Raw genomic sequence first — 17,676 nt, 5'->3', positions numbered from 1 at the left:
CTGTTCAAGCATCTCACACACACGTGCGCACACACACACACACACACACACACACACACACACACTTTTGAAGAGAGGCTGAGCTTCCCGTCTCATCACTGTCACTTCCCATGAGTCTCTGCTGCACACTGTCTTCAGATGGACCGATCTGTAGCTCACTGTACGCTTCAGTTGTGTACTCGTGCGCTCTGATCAGGAAGTGTTTGGGTTTATATCTGCTGTTTTTGAGCTGTGTGAGGTATGTGTGATGAGGATGTGGTTCAACTGTAGTTTGTGTGCACTCGAGCAGATCAGAGGAAAACACCAGCAGTGATGCTTCTTGATTGAGGAGAACTGACTTAATAAGGCCAACAAAAATGTACATAAGAATTAATGTTTATACAAATTTTAGTAGAACTGACTTTAAAAAACATCAAAACACCAGAAGAAAAGTAACGTTAATGAAGAGAAAAGATCCTTCAGTATATGAGAGACGTGATTGATTGTAGAGAGATAGATATTACTTTCACTGAGCATGTCAGAACCAGTGCCATAAACTTCAGAATATCAGATTGATCTGGCTGATCGCTGATCAGTCACTGGTGTTGCCGAAAGTACCAGTACTTTGGTATCAAGTTGATACTTTTAATGTAAAAATATAACGATACCAGTACCGGGTCGGTCCAGAAGTCTGATGTCAGAATAGATCTGTGCATTACTGTATCTCTGGCAGTGTGAGTGTAATGTGTTTCTCTGATTTTCATTTTGTTAATGTTTTATTTGATCTTTTTAATGCAGTATTTACTAAATTGAACAATATTTGAAGGCCATATGCTAATGTTTTAATGTATTATTTACTAACTATTAACAGCATTAATAAATACATTTTCATTTATTTAATATTTGACTTTTAAAAAATGACAAAAAGCTATGGTACCGTGGAATTTTACAGGTATGGGTAGCGACTGCTGTAGAGACTCTCTGCCGGACTGATGCTGACTGTGTGTTTTGTTTCAGGAAAGCACAGGAGCAGAATAAGAAGGTGGTTGTGGCGGGATGTGTGCCGCAGGCCCAGCCCAGGACAGACTACCTCAAAGAGCTGAGCATCATCGGGGTGAGCATCCCACACACACCAGCGCTCACTTTCACTCATGCGTCCCAACACTGGAGCTTATGATCACTCTTTACTGTGTGTTGAAGTGAAAGAGCTGTTTTCAGCTCATATTTGCATTAGTTAAAGCTGGAATCCGGCGACGAGTCGGAGTCACACGTGTGGGCGAGGATTGTTTGGTCTTACCGTTGGAAAAATCACCTTATGCAAATGAGCAGGCGCTTTGCATACTGAGCCTGTGCCGTTGAGTCTCTCAGGGTGTGAGTGTGGAGAACTAATCAGTTCTGTGTTCTAGAGAATGGAGCTCTGCAGCGTTTGGCCGGTAATTCAGCAGCTGTTAGCGCTGAGCAGGAACAGGCCTGTTTATTGAATTTAATTACATTATTTATGGTGTGCTGTTTGACATAGCGTGTGGGATTACCAACACATTCATGTTTATGAAGGAGACGATTCAATAATGAATGGACTGAGCCTAACCGGTCCTGCTTTAATAAAAGATGGCTGTGCAAATAAACAAACTGTGATTATTAATGGTTTAAAGAGAGTCGAGAAACGTGTCAGCTGCATTTGAGGTGTGTGTGTGTCTGGAGAGATGCGTTTGTCCTGAGGAGAGGTGTACTGTTGATTCGGGAGACGAGTCTCTCAGTAATGTGTATGTGAGGCGGAGCGCTCGCTGTGTTTAGCTCAGATCGCCGTCTTATAAACTCCATCCATCCGCCTGATGCTTCATATCTGTAGAATATGCTGAACGGCTCCGGGCTTCAGTCAACATTAACACAGGGACAACCAGAAGAGTTCAGTCTGTTAACATTGAGCAACGCTTCTACAGCATTTCTGAATATGTGCTTAAGTTCATTTCTACATATGCATTTCATTTGTGTAAATAAACATTAATGTTTTGTAATGTGTGTGTATTACGTATGAATGAACATTAATTAAAAATGAACAATACTATATTTGTATATTAACATTGACTACTTTTATGTGTGCACAAATAATGTGATCAGAGTAAGGAATTAATCGGATTATGATGTTTATATGTCAAGAGAAAAGCTCTTCACTCCCGTTTACATGCAATTTCCATTATTCGTATTATTTGCTAAGAATTATTTACATACGCCACTGCACAGCACAGAAAGAGTAGGTGTGTTACATGGCCGCTGTTCTAATTTATTTACGTCGACAACTTGAACTGTTTCCTCGGTTCCCCAGAAATGCAATGCTTTCTTCCCCACCATCATTTCTAATCTGCGCATTACTAGTGAACTTGTTGAACCAGTTCACCAAATCGGACTGAATCGTTTGAAACAGTTCGCATCTACAGTAAGCACTAATCCACAAACATTTTTAATGTTCCTGACGCTCCCTCTGACTCGAAATAAACCAATATCCCGAGTTTTTCAGTTACAGTACATTGACTAAACTACTGTGAAAATAGATCTGATGATGGACACGAGCAGAGCAGCTGTGTTACTGCAGGTGAGTGTCATGTACATCATGAGCACATGTGCTCTTTGGTCAGAGCAGCAATAATGCGATTAAGGTGTATTTATAGTCTGTGTATTTCGATTAAAATCGGCGTATGCCACCTATGTTAATGCGATTTATGCTTGCTGCGATTTTGAGCTTAATCGCATTATTTAGATCGAAGTATTGCGTTTACATGGGATACATTTTAATCGCAATGTTGCCAAAATTTCATTATGATCGCAATAAGAGGGTCCATGTAAACGCACTCATTGACCTAGATTAAGTGCTTTATAACCGTTAGTTTGATACCTAATTCATAGAGGTCGTAAAAATTGATTCAAATGTGAATCGTAATTCTATTTTCTATTGATTCAAATCAGTTCCAAAAAATGTCTAACAGTTCATTAATAAAGCGATGTTGGAGCAGCAGTGGAGGAGAAAAACAAATGCATGAGTGTGTTGATGGTGTGAATGAGTGTTTACATGAATGTGATGCCGTTCAGTTTCAGTGTGAATACTCATTCATTAACATCAGCACTGAATTAACCCGCTGCTGATTCTTACAGTGTGAAGCAGGCTTTATGCAGTCTGAACGTGACGTGAAGTGAATGTGAAGTATGTCTGGAGCGCTACAGTAATCTACATTCAGATCTGCAAATTAGGCTACAGTATACATATACAGTTGTGCTCAAAATTATTCATACCCTTGGTAAATATGATCAAAGAAGGCTGTGAAAATAATAGGGCTGGGTAAAAAATATCTCGATATTAATCGATTCTCATTTTTAACGGAACAATATCGATTCTTAAATCCCAAGAATCAATTAGTCTAGTCTGTTTTCAGTTAATGGAAGGAACTTTGAAGGGCACTTCCCATCCAATATATCGCAATAAGCATTGTGCTTTGGTACTTTTAATATGAAACAGTCTCAGATTTCAAATTCTGTCCATTGTATTGCAGTATTCAAACAATAAATGCTGTTTGGTGAGGTTTAATGTGGAGTGACAGATCGCTGGAGCACCTCAGTTCAACAGACGCGCACGTGAACCGATCATCTCCTCCACTTTAATACCAGTTTCAGCATGAAATAAACATGACTAAACATCCGAAGGTAAGTTAAAAGAAAGAGTACAACTTTACAATCCGTATCCTGTCTCATGTAATCGCTCAATCAGTGTTTGACTGATAAACGTCAATATAACGGCTTGTAAACAATGTCACGTAACGTCACATTTACCTCAGAAAAACATATTCGGTGATCATAAACGCATTAGTCAGATAAAATAAAAAATAAAGAAAAATAAACTGTAGAGGGGGGCATTTTGCTAAATATATGCATCATATAACACATTCAATAACTGTTCTTCAATGTTTAATTTAAGTTTTTATGACTGCCAGCATTGTTTATATTTCAAAAAAACGAATTGAAGTAGAAATATTATGTAGGCTAATTGTAACTTTATTATTTTAAAAACTTCATTAAGTGTAATTTTAGCAAATCAGTCAATTTTAACCTTCAATATTATAGTAATGTAGTACCAGCTGACTCACATGTATATTTTACAGCATTAGTTTTCCTTGGGAAAATTTGGCATGTACTGTACCTGATATACATCCAAAATAATCCATATTGAATCGAATCGAATTGGTAATCGAATCGCAAGCTTGTGAATGAGAATCGAATCGTGAAATTTGTGTCAAAACCCAGCCCTAGAAAATAAGTCTGCATTGTTTATCCATTTGAGCTTTCAAAAAATATGATTCTCCTCGCTCATCCAAAACAATCTCCAGCATATTCAGTTATCAGACACGACTGGAACTTCAAATGGCACTGGCTTCTATGATCAGATCAAACTAAAAAATCAGCTTTTTAGCAGCAAACACTTAAGATGGGTTTGGTGAACACAGGGATAAAAAGTACCCCATGTGTACAATGAAATATACTGCTTTATTTTTGATGATGTGGCCTATATTTCTGCTGGAGGTCCTGCACATCTTGTTTAGACTCATGGCATCATGGATTCTGTCAAATACCAACAGATAAAAAAATCAATAAGTGACTGACTCTGTTAGAAATCTTATAATGGGCCATGTTTGGATCTTCCAACCGGACAATAATCCAAACACAAACCTCAAAAACAACACAAAAACCAAGCTTCTGCTGGTCATTCCAGTCCTCTGACCTGAACCCTGTAGAACATGAGTGACCTGAAGAGAAGAAGCTGTGAATCTAAAGGGTCTGGAGTGATTCTGGATGAAGGAATGGTCTCTGATCAAAAAGTACTGAATAAAAGGGTGCCGTTAATTGTGGCCAATGTGTATTAGAGAAAAACATTTATTTCATAATGATATTTCCCCCCATTTTAAATTCTTATTATCCAATGAAAGGTTAGATGTTTGTACATTTTTTAAATAAAAGATCAAAAGGATTAAAGGGTTAGTTCGCCATTTAAGACATGAAGTTGTATGCAATCCTTACCAGCACTATAGTGCATACACACTGACCCACCCTTTAGTCACCTCCCTGCTCAGAGTTCTGGCCGCTGGAAGTTTTTCAAGATAGTACTCCCGGTTAGTTTCCGGGGCCTCAAAACTGTGCGTTTTTACGTGAAAAAAGTATTTGCGTTTCAAAGCTTGAATAATTGACATCACAAAAAACACGCCTGACAAAATTCATACCTCAGTTTTAATCGGCACTATTTTCTTTCCATTTCTATCAAGCCGCGCTGCTGTCAACGTCAACAGTGCGCGCGTTCAGATCAGCTGTTGATAGCGCGACTCGCTGACAACATGTCTGACTACGAAACTTCTGATGACGAAACCAATTTTAGCACAATGTCAGACGGAACAGATGATGATGAAAGTAATTTTAGCACAACGCCAAAGGGATACCTTTATGAACCGGAGTATACGTGATTTCCACTGGAGTCTAAACATCAGCTTGTTTACCGTACAGTTTAGACATTGGATCATAAAGTTAGTAAATAGAGCTTACCCGTGGTACTGGTACAGCAAAACTCTTTAAAATAATTTTTTTTCTTTTTCCTCCTTGGTTGGGGATGTAATCGTCTTCGCTGAAGTGAGCACTGCACACACGGAAATCCTTGATTCTCGATATTTTAGCTCCCGCAGAGTAGCCGATGGCAACCAGCCAAAGCTGTCTTGTAGCTATATCCGAAACTGGAAAACGATGGAATCTGAACGCTGATCCCGGCACATTCTTGTGGTCACAGCCTGGGAATTTACAAGTTCGCACCATTGTTCATTTTCTACTTTTTACGTCGTTGTCATTCGATTGTGTAAACACTATGGAACAGCTGATCTGAACGTGCGCACTGTTGACGTTGACAGCAGCGCGGATTGATAGAAATGGAAAGAAAATAGTGCCGATTAAAACTGAGGTATGAATTTTGTCAGGCGTGTTTTTTGTGATGTAAATTAATCAAGCTTTGAAACGCAAATAATTTTTTAGTTTTCAGTTTTGAGGCCCCGGAAACTAACCGGGAGTACTATCTTGAAAAACTTCCAGCGGCCAGAACTCTGAGCAGGGAGGTGACTAAAGGGTGGGTCAGTGTGTATGCACTATAGTGCTGGTAAGGATTGCATACAACTTCATGTCTTAAATGGGCGAACTAACCCTTTAATGATTCAGATTTATTTTCACAGCCGCCTTTGATCATAGTTACCATTGGTAAACCACATCACCTCTGTAAACAAAGATTCATCAAGTTCATCTCGGCTACTTTTAGTTTTTGGAAGAAGACGCGCTATGAGGAATAAGCCTTGAATGTGCTTAATTACTACTAATAAATGGCTAATATTCTATTAATATGCATGCTAATTAGCAACTAGTTAAGAGACCTTAAAATAAAGTGTTACCATTTTTACTTAGTTAGAGTTATTGTGACAAACTTGTACACATTCACTTGTTGAACTTTTCCCAAACTATAATGCCAGACTAAAATATGTGAAATCGAGTGCGACATTTTAAAATATGATAGGCAACCTTTCATTGCATCTAAATGTTGTAGGACTCATCTGCATCTTAGCTCGCAATCTCTGGTGATTTATTAAAGGGCATACTGATGCGCAAAACATGATTTTTACTTCATATTTTTTAACACTGCATTTGTAACTCAAGTAACGTAATTTTATTGACATTAGAAACTGTAATCAAATTACATAAATGTAAAATTTTATGCATTACATTACTGCGTTACCAGAAAAAAAGTAATTAGAATACAGTAACGCGTTATACCCAACTCTAGTTATGAGGGACAGTGGGTGTGGTTGCCATGCCAATCAACAACAATTCCTGGTTATGATAGTGTGACACTATCCTGAACCTTAGGCTATATATTGACAATAAAATGAGGCAAATCAGCAAGTGTTTAATATATTTTTTCTACATGTAGTTTTAAGTCACGCATAATCACATTTCTGTGAAGGATTCAATAGCATCATTCATCGTTCCTTCATATTTCTGATGACTCTATTACGCTGCACATCTCCTCCTTTTTCGGTTAGACTCTAATCTTTGTGTGTACATTTAATAATTTTGTTTCAGTTTCATTTTAATTTTATTTAAAGAAGAAAAAAATCTGATTTCCTTGCATTGTGTAGGCAGCTGTGCAGTGAATATATCACCACATGGAACCACCGGTTTGGACTAATTCCAGTGAAACCAGAACTGGTCTGAATGAGGATACTGTACTGGTGTGAATATTATGATGTCATGGCATATATCGGATCGTGAATCCAAGAATCAAATCGAATTGAGACACCAAGCTCAGGGATTCTCACCCCTACTAATTCATTAATGTTAACAAGTCATACCTTAAAGGTGCCATAGAATGCATTGATACAATATTTTAAATTGTTCTGATATCTACATGGAAGGTATGTGGCTTAGGTAAGGGCAAAAAATCTCCAGAAACGGTTTTACATGTCCTTTATAACCCTAGGATTTCTCCCTAGAACGAAATTGTCTGTTATTGGCTTATTTGGAAGGGTCATGAATAATAATGTTGAGCTCTGCTCTGATTGGCTGTTTCACAGTGCTGCTCATTTCAGTAGCTCACAGCAGGAGGGAAACGCAGGGAAAATATGTATTTCAGTACTTTCTCATGCAGTTATAACTTTGGGTAATTATACTGTAAATAAAATGCGGGCATCAGGGAGCCGCTATTAATATGCGGGGCACTGAAAATGCTTTCGAGTGCACGATCGCTTTTTAGTTTCACTTTGGAGATTCGCGATCGCACGAACTCTGTTTATACTATGGAGCGGCAGTACTTACCACACCTTTTACAAGATCAGATGCTTGTGAGTGGTGCTCAGGATCTGCAAATCATTCGCCATCATCCTCAGTCATCTCTCCTTACTCTGTTTATGTGCTAAGTGAAATCTTATGTACTGTAATGTAACAGGCTACCGCTAGCAAGGAGCTAACCATGTCCCTTTAGTGGCTCGCGTTATTTTATTAGAACGCGTTATTTGCTTTCTGAATACAGACACCAACCCATCCCTGAACTTCACATCCCCTGCACAGCCTGGAACATAACATTTATTTCCATGATCTGCCATTTTTGCTGTTGTCCTCGCTTGTTTCTTCACAATACCTGCAGAACTTCTGATGAAGAACATGGGCGGGTATTTGCAAATGTTGGGGGCGTAACTATTAGAGATCCTGACTTTAACGTCACAGTCGGTGTTAGGTTCTGATTCGCCTATTTTTCAGTGTTCTTTTTTCTTCACGAGATTTACATGAGGAGGAGGAAACAATTTCCTTGTACAGAACTCTTATTATTTAACTATGCCAAGGTAAATACAGTTTTCCATTCTATGGCACCTTTAAGGCAGAAGTGCCTGCAGAGTGTTGCTTCAACCCTAATCAAACACACCTGATCCAGCTGATCAAGTCCTTCAGGCCTATTTGAAAACTACATGGTATGTGTGTATTGAGCAGGGAAACTGAGTTCTGCACCCCTGCCTTAAGGTGTAATAAACATGTAAATTAGGGTCCCTAAGAATAAGGGAAAACAGTATTGCTCTCAGTGTTGTTATACTTTGAATTTACAAAGTAGTGTTTTTTCCTAAGGTGAGTCTGTCAGCCTCTAAAACATCCCAGTGGTGCTGGTTAGTGATGGTGTTGGGTTGACTGGTGCTGTCGAAGCAGATCCAGACAGAGGCTTTGTGAAAGTCCGCATTGATTGGGAGAGCAGTGATGGAGCCCGTCCATCTCTCAGCGCAGCGGGTCGCCGGCAGGAGGGTCCAGATGGGCCTCCGCTCCAGATCCCTGCCGAACAGAACCACAGCATCTCAAAGACTTCTGTCAGGGTCTTTAACGTTACAGTGCGGCAGGACCACGACTGCAGTCTCCTCAGACACAAAGGCAAGCGCAGTTCCTCTGTGTGTAAGTGGATCGAAGCTCAGCCCGGATTGGTCCGGCGGTCTCGCAGCGTTTGATGAAGTTGCCTCAGCACATCTTTGTTTTATCTAGACAACAGACTTCCACGTCGAGTGCGGCTCGTCCCTCGTTGCTTTCAAGTAGTTTGCTTTAAAAACAATAGCTGTGGGGAAATCACACATCGGATTTTGAAGTTCTTCGGTCAGGGCCTGGATTAAAAGCACAAGACTGCAGCCGAGGGAGGAACACGCCGGTAATGCTAAACAGGCCGACCTCCTGCCGCTCCCAAACATCTCTGCCAGCACATGAAAGAGTCCACTCAATAAAATTACCTTTCTTCTGGCTCTTTGACGCGCTTCTGGAGAGTGCTGCATTGAGAGCCGGTCCCGCTGAGGATCTCGGACGCGCTGCTGCTCGAGTGGGCCGAGATTGAGCTCCCGTTAGGGCAGAATTGATTTCTGTTCCAGTGTTTTTCACGCATGTGACTGCAGCCGGTGGAGGCCCGGGTCTGCGCTTCGTCTCTCGGCCCATAGTACAGCTGAATTAATGGCCCCGCCAGCCTCGAGTCGGCCATTTAACCGCAGGGTGCACCGCACAATGGACACGAATTCCCTTTAATACTGTAGATCAGCTTCTACAATCTCAGAACCTCCATGCAGAAATGAGCTCAGCGGAGGAAAGATTGGCACCTCCAGCCGACTCTCACCATTACAGGCCTCTTTATTCTCACTCCATTTGCCATTCTGTCTTTCTTTTTCTTGAGTGCTTTCTTTCTCTCTCTGCGATAGTTTAGACTGGAACAGTGAAACGGTCCAGTATAAAAACGTAGAAATGTGCAAGAATGAGTTTCTGAGGAATCAGCTGACTCTGGATCTCATCCTGTCTGTCTATTAACTGCATTGCATCTCTTTAGTCAAGTAGCATATGGATGTCATGATATTCCTCAGTTATTCATACAGCAGAAAACGAGCATCTACATTATCAGAGAACATCATCACTGACTTCAGTCTAGCGTGAGTTTATGCACTTTAAAAAACACTCCCGTTATAATCAGTGAAGCGGTCTACTGTATGCTGAATGAATCTAGATTTAGTTCAAGATTACGGGAGTTTCAGGCGCAGGTGTAGAGAATCACACGCACCACAAACAAACACCACGCTGTCTTCATCTTCAGCACTGCATCTCTTGTTTTAGCTCTGTATCCCACATGCACGAAAAATGTGTTTGGCTTTTTTTTGTACAAATACATGGGACTTTGATCTTTTGTGGTGTTGCAGTGATGTTTTGTGTGAAATGATTCATGCAGTGGTGTTTATAGTGGTTGTAGGTTAGAGCATCGCTGTCCTTCATCCTCATGAGAGACTCGTCAGAGGAGCTGTCAGTCATCCGTCACTTTCCCAGTTTTACACATCTATCGGTTCTCCCTTCATCAGACGACAACTTAATTGCCTCGTATTGAATATGGTCATCAAAAGCAGTGACCAATCTGCTGCCGTTTACCGATGTGACATTCTGACATCAGAGATGAGAGGAGCTTGATCTGAGTTATGGTGAGGACTGAAGACTGACAGCAGTGATGTTCACACAGCACGCTCCTCAGACAGTTGTGTGTCAGAACACATGCTTATAATACTGCTGTTAAAAGCACAAATCACATTAAATTAATGTTAAAGATGAAAGACATTAGTCCTAATGAGTTGTAGTGTGTTTTCCGGATCTGAGAGTTAACACGAGTGACCTCTGAATGAAGATCCTCACGGCTGATGTTCTCAAAGCGTCTCTCTGTGTGTCTGTAGGTCCAGCAGATCGATCGAGTGGTGGAGGTCGTGGACGAGGCTATCAAAGGTTAGTCTGTCTCTCTCACACACACACACACACACACACACACACACACACACACACACACTCCTGTCATTTTGTGTACATGTAGTCATCTGTCTGAGTCTCTGTTTGACCTGTCGTGTCTTCTCTTCTGAGCTGATCATATGCATTTTATTGCACTTTTTTTTGGTGATGAGCTAGTGTGTGTGTGAATGTTTGGCTGCAGATCCTCGAGTGTTCACATCAGATGATTAGTCGCTATGCTGCAGGCAGAGGAATCGACGATTCTGATCGTGTTCTGATTATTAATAGTTTATATGGAGTATTTGGTGTCTTATATTGCTGTTGTCAGTTTTAAGAAGCGGTGTCCTTCTGTCGTTTGTCATGTTATCCTCTAAACGTGGTGAAATCTCTTCAGCGCAAAGCCTCTCAACTGTTGGCATTTGTTCAGTTAGCACACGCTCAGGACGATCTCTGAGGTTCAGGCTCAGTGTGGCTGCTCAGTGTTTTGTGTAGTTGGTTGGCTAATGGTCCCCTGCTAACTAGAACTACAGTACTTGCCCGGTACTGACGAGACTGAATTAGTGGCTTGTGTGAAATGTGCTGTGCTGTAGCTATAGCCCCACATGACATGCTGAAAAATAAGCAGGCCAATTAAAAAATAATAATAATAATAATACTTTGTTCCTACAACTTGCTCATTCATTCCTACGACGACTTAATTTATTACATTTTTATACTGACGTATGCCTTTTTCCAAACTCCTGCTCTTACTGATCATGTATAAAGCTGAAGACTGACTGTGTGTGTGTGTGTGTGTGTGTGTGTCACACAGACTGAGGAAGCATGGCTCTGACTGTGAGTGTGTGATCAGGCCTGCAGCTGTAGATGTGCTGGAGGTCAGTTATGACTCCGACACGTTGACCGATAGCCATAGATCTGTGGATCATCGTCCAGATGATATCAGAGCCGCTGCTGAAGGCTTCACGTCTGAGTGTGTGTGTGTGACCTTCAGCATGAAGTCTGAGATGCTGTGGTTATTTATATGTACTGTAGATGCCAACTTACGAGAGATGTACTGTATTCATAGTAACAGTGCTTCAGTTACGGTTTGTGTGTGTGTTTGTAAGTGCGTGGGTGTGAGCGTGTGTGTGTGTGTGTGTGTGAGAGAGTGTGTGTAAGTGAGAGCGTGTATGCCACTTGTCTGTTGTTGTGGGTTGTTTAGGGTCTCTATATCTGTAGAGTGTTTTTGAGCAATAAATGTAAAAAAAAAAAAAAAATTCCAATATATTAGGAGATATTAAAGTCTTGATGTTATGGTAGTAAGTGTTGCTCAAAATATCTAGAATTTGTTCATCTGTCAAGTATAATTTAAAGTTGTCTGTAGTTTCCGGCCCGGTGTGTCCAGCGTTATTTCAGTGCAGTCATTTTTACATGTTAAAGTACAGACTGAAATCAACATTTCACCTGTTGTTTACTTTAATACACATTCCAAATTTGATCAGTTCATTAGTGCACATTATTACAGAGATGATAATAGCTTGTCTTTTGTTGATCTTTCTCTTCTGCTCCGACGGTCTGTCCCAAAGTAGCATGATAATGATGAAGAAACTCTAAAGCCTGAAACTGACTAACACTGCATCATAGCAGAGACAAAACATCTAACAAACGTGTCAATTGTGCTCAAAGTGTAAGGCTCGTTTTGGCAGGTTACTTTAGTGCAGCATTTCATGAGTACTTCAGCAGGACTTCAGTATAGCAAGTACACACACAAAGAGCACTTTGTTTCTTTGAACAGTTGCAACAGACCGCTGCTCAACACTGAAGGTATAACAAGAGACTTTTAAATAGCCTTGTTAGCAGTAGTTTGGAGTTGCCTGCTTGTCTGGCTCTCTGTTCATCTGATCAGAGGCGTGGAGGTGATGTTCTCCCGCTGTGAGCGTCAGGAGGAGACCGGAGGCTGACCGCTGCGTCTGCCTGTCCACTCGATCAAACCACAGCCGCATGGAAGAGGAAGAAACGTCTCGCCCCACAGCGACAGAGAAATACAGCAGCAGAATGTTGTGCAGGAGGAGCAGATCCACATCAGGACCGGCAGCGCTCAAATTAGCTGTGATGGGAAGCTCTGTTTCACACGCTTAAAGGAATAGTCCACCCCAAAATTAACATTTTGATGGAAAATTAGGATCAGGATGAGTTTGTTTCTTCATCAGGTTTGTAGAAATGTGTCTCTGCAATGGATGCTCTGCAGTGAATGGGTGCCGTCAGAATGAGAGTCCAAACAGCTGATAAAAACATCACAATAATCCACAGCACTCCAGTCCATCAGTGAACATCTGGAGAAGACAAAAGCTGAAACACATCCAGCATTAAGACACTTTTAACTAAAATACATAGAGTCCATAATCCATAATAATGCTTCCTCAGTGAAAAAGTGCGTTGCTGTTGTCTCTCTCATCAACATCCAGCCACATATGTTTAGAGCTGTTTTGGACTGATCAAAGATTTCTCTGGTTTAGTTCTGGAGAATCGTGTTTAGTGAGCGCGGACGTCGGGTCTTGTTCAGTGAGCTTCGAGTGTTGGTGTGATGATGGAGGGATGGATATAACGGAGCGACTGCTAAAGACCAGATCAGAGCCTTTCCTGATTCTTTCCTGATCTGAATAAGAGACCAGCATCAGATCTCTGCTAATGATCACATTCATCACTTTGATGGACTGAACCGTTCAGCTTCTGTGCTTGATTTCTTGGTATTTTGCTCTTTCCGTGTGAAGAAGAGAATAGACGCCTGCGCTCTTGAGATCCGCTCATCATTGTGAGTTTGGAGAAATTCTCATCCAAGATTACCGACGAGATGTTCGTTTTCATCTTTTATTGAAATACATTTATGCACACAGCTAAATCTCATTTATCATGGCGCTTACAAATGGAGTCAGTGTAAATAAGTTGATGCATTTAGCTTCTTAAAGTGTAGAGTAATTATGCTAACTTTGTATGAGTTGTAAAAGCTAAAAAACGAGACTATCATTGTGCAGCAGCAGATCCTCACGCTCAGCTCCTCGTTGCACTGCTGTAATCAGTCTTGTGCAGGTCTGATTGTTTCAGCTCAGTAAAGTGTTTTAGAGCAGAGCAAACGTGTCTCTCTTCTCTGATCAGAGCATTTAAACATGCATGACTTCTGAAGAGCTTTAGTGCAGTAGGTCTCGGATGTCTTTTGATAGTTTTTTTCTGGATGTAACTGCGATCGGTTGTGTTCCTGTGCGATGTCTTCTGTCTCTTTGTCCTGCTCTGCTTCCCAGAGGATCGAGACACAGGAGACTCTCAGAGCCGTGGATCAGAAAATTACGTGTCACACCTCTGGCCTCGGAGCTTTTTCAGTTATTTGCATGTAGATGGTTGTATGAATTATTTAGCAGATTTGATTACATGTGTGTCTGGATACAGAAATCAAGTGATGTAATTAAATGGAGGCTGAGGTGTGTACGGAGTCATGCGAACCTTTAACACTATCAGACTCTGCTTTATTAAAACCCTGCGGTGCAAATGTCCATTTATGAAAGACCCCTCTCTCTCTTCTCTCTCTCTCTTCTCTCTCTCTCTCTCTCTCTCTCTCTCTCTCTCTCTCTCTCTCTCTCTCTCTCTCTCTCTCTCTCTCTCTCTCTCTCTCTCTCTCTCTCTCTCTCTCTCTCTCTCTCTCTCTCTCTCTCTCTCTCTCTCTCTCTCTCTCTCTCTCTCTCTCTCTCTCTCTCTCTCTCTCTCTCTCTCTCTCTCTCTCTCTCTCTCTCTCTCTCTCTCTCTCTTCTCTCTCTCTCTCTCTCTCTCTCTCTCTCTCTCTCTCTCTCTCTCTTCTCTCTCTCTCTCTCTCTCTCTCTCTCTCTCTCTCTCTCTCTCTCTCTCTCTCTCTCTCTCTCTCTCTCTCTCTCTCTCTCTCTTCTCTCTCTCTTCTCTCTCTCTCTCTCTCTCTCTCTCTCTCTCTCTCTCTCTCTCTCTCTCTCTCTCTCTCTCTCTCTCTCTCTCTCTCTCTCTCTCTCTCTCTCTCTCTCTCTCTCTCTCTCTCTCTCTCTCTCTCTCAATTCAATTCAATTCAATTCAATTCAAGGAGTGCTTTATTGGCATGACAAAAACTATACATTTGTATTGCCAAAGCAATTGCAGCTGGGCTGCTTACAAATAGTGCATATATGTATTAACAAAGAGAAAAAAAAAATAAAAAAATAAAAGAATAATAGTAATAATATATAAAAAGTATTAAGCATGTAATGCAAAATTAATTTCTAATGTATGCAAGTATATAAACTAGAAAAAATAAATAAATAAGATCAGGTATTAGACAAATTTACAGAAGCAGAATGTAGATCTAAGTAATATAGCAGAGTAATATGGTTTAATATAATCTAGATGTGCTGGAAACTTCAGATCAGGGCAGATTGAGTGTTTTCTCTTCTGTGGTGACAGACAGACACATATTGAGCAGCAAACACACAGCAGTTCTTGTGTTCTCCTCACAGATACGGCATCTTCTCCTGGTCTGAGAGCGTGTTAAATGTCGGATGGATCTGCTGTATTTTATCAGAGAACTCTGTCCGTATGTCGGTGTATTTGGAGCATTCTGTGAGGAAGTGCAGCTCTGTTTCCATCTGATTCAGATCACAGTGTGAACACAATCTCTGCTCCGGGGCAGCCATGTTTTCTGTGTCTCGTCTCTATCATCAGCTTGTGTCCGCTGAGTCTGTATCTCGTCAACGTGCTTCTGAGTTTCTGATCTGACACTGTGTACAGATACTCTGCCATACTGTACTCTCTCTTTAGGGCCGAATAGCATTGCATCTTACTCTGCTGTTGTGTTTGTGTTTGCCAGTGAGTGATGTAACTCTGTTTGATTTGTGCAGTAATCTGATTGATTCTGATGTGATTCAGAGCATCAGCAGATGTTAGTGAAGCATCAGGACTGAAGCTCTGGATCAGCTGAGGGAAGGGCTTGCTTTCTTTGCTCGTCTCTTGGTATTGCAGGGCTTTATAATGATATTATTGGGGTCACTGAGTTTCAGATGTTTCCAGAATTTAATTGCCCTTTTTGTGTCTTTATGATTAGAGGATATTTGCCTAATTCTGCCCTGCATGCGTTATTTGTTGTGTGCGGTGCACGTGTAATATAGTTTTACAGAGTTCTGCATGCAGGGTCTCGATTGGATGTTTTTCCCATTTGGTGAGATCTTGATGTGGATTGGTCAGTGGACCCCACACCTCACTGCCATAGAGGGCAATGGGCTCAATTACTGATTCTAATATTTTCAGCCAGATTCTAATAGGGATTTCTATAGGACATTGGCGTTTTATGGCGTGAAGGCCCTGCGTGCTTTATCTCTCAGTTCTGTCACAGCATGGTTAAAGTTTCCAGTGGATGTGATTTTCAAGCCCAGGTAGTTGTAGTGTAATGTGTGTGTTATCTGGTTAGTGCCTAATGTAAATGTGTGTTGTGTTCCCTGGGATCTGGATCTTTTTTGAAATATCATAATTTTGGTTTTATTCAGGTTGACTGTCAGGGCCCAGGTCTGGCAGTATTGCTGCAGCAGGTCCAGGTTCTGCTGTAAACCGTGTTGAGTGGGAGACAGCAGAACCAGATCATCCGCATACAGCAGGCATCTGATCTGTGAGTCGTGTAGACTCTCTCTCTCTCTCTCTCTCTCTCTCTCTCTCTCTCTCTCTCTCTCTGTAGTTGGAATGGGCTTTTGTAGATGTAATCGCTGTATGTTTGGTTCTTTAGTTCGGTCTCTGAGCTCTTCACATTAGTAGCGGTAAGACCCTCATGATGAAGATGACACACTGCTCAACACTGTTTGAAATTACTTCATTTACACTTGGACATTTGGACACACACACAGAGATACACACACACACACACACACACACACACTTGATCCTGTGTGCAGTAGGCCTTTAATTAGTTGTAGCTAATTAAAAATGATCCTTTGTGATTGAATCGCTCCAGTGTTTGTATGATTATTATATATGTGTGTGTGTCTGTGTAACACAGAAGAGAGAGTGAGGGACGTTTGCTCGGTTCTGTTCACTGCTAAAGCGGAGCGGGTCGCCGGTCATGATTGAGCTTTGAGCAAGCGTTTCTCTCGAAGCGTCACCTGACTTCAGAAGACGGGGAATATAAAGCACACGTGTCACACAGAGAAGAGTCTTGCGTTCTGTGGAAGGAGTCAGAGATTTAGTGTGTTAAATGATATTCAGATCTTACGAGTTTCCATATTCTTGGATGCATAGTTGATGATTTGTGTATGTTTGTAGAAAATCACCCAGACCGGGCGTCAAGGCCTTTCAGAGTCTCTAATGACCCGCAGTCGAAGCAGCTCACACAATTCTTCTGTGCAGAGACACTCATCACGCTCAAGATGTTTGTCACAGACCATGTTATTCCTTTGTTTAGGATTGTTTATTTCAAATCATTCTCATAATACCTGTGTATTGTTGTATGAATAAAGGGATTGTGTGTGTGTGATCAGGTTGTTTCAGTGTGTGTGTCACTCCTCAGAGATCTCGTCTCTCCTCGTTGTTGTAATGTGGTGTGTGTGTGTGTGTGTGTGTGTGTGAACATCTGGAGGGTTCAGCTCAGGGTTTCTCATTGTTCTGTTGCTCTAAACTCTGAATGATGAAGATGTATTCACGGCCACGTCTCAATATCTGCTCCGTTCGTCTTAGTCGGCATGCTGCAGACGCTCACGGCTGAATTGCGTCTCTCTCTCTGTGTGTGTGTCGCTCTCTCTCTCTCTCTCTCTCTCTCTCTCTCTCTCTCTCTCTCTCTCTCTGTGTGTGTGTGTGTGTGTCTCTCTCTCTCAATTCAATTCAATTCAGAGAATTTAGAGAAAATAATAGTAA

The 17,676-nt window shown here is 41.3% G+C and overlaps 1 protein-coding gene across 1 annotated transcript in view; it reads left to right on the top strand.

Annotated features, from left to right (window-relative positions):
• The window catches only part of cdkal1 (CDK5 regulatory subunit associated protein 1-like 1), a 269,763-nt gene that overhangs the window by 70,838 nt on the left and 181,249 nt on the right, over positions 1-17,676 (top strand). The window contains exons 5-6 of the mRNA XM_058747144.1: positions 997-1,093; positions 10,767-10,815. Of these exons, the coding sequence (XP_058603127.1) occupies positions 997-1,093; positions 10,767-10,815 (146 nt within the window). The remainder of the gene's footprint in view (positions 1-996; positions 1,094-10,766; positions 10,816-17,676) is intronic.

Source organism: Onychostoma macrolepis, chromosome 16 (genome assembly GCF_012432095.1).
Source record: "Onychostoma macrolepis isolate SWU-2019 chromosome 16, ASM1243209v1, whole genome shotgun sequence".
NCBI lineage: Eukaryota > Metazoa > Chordata > Actinopteri > Cypriniformes > Cyprinidae > Onychostoma > Onychostoma macrolepis.
This window is presented reverse-complemented; position numbering and strand designations above follow the sequence as displayed.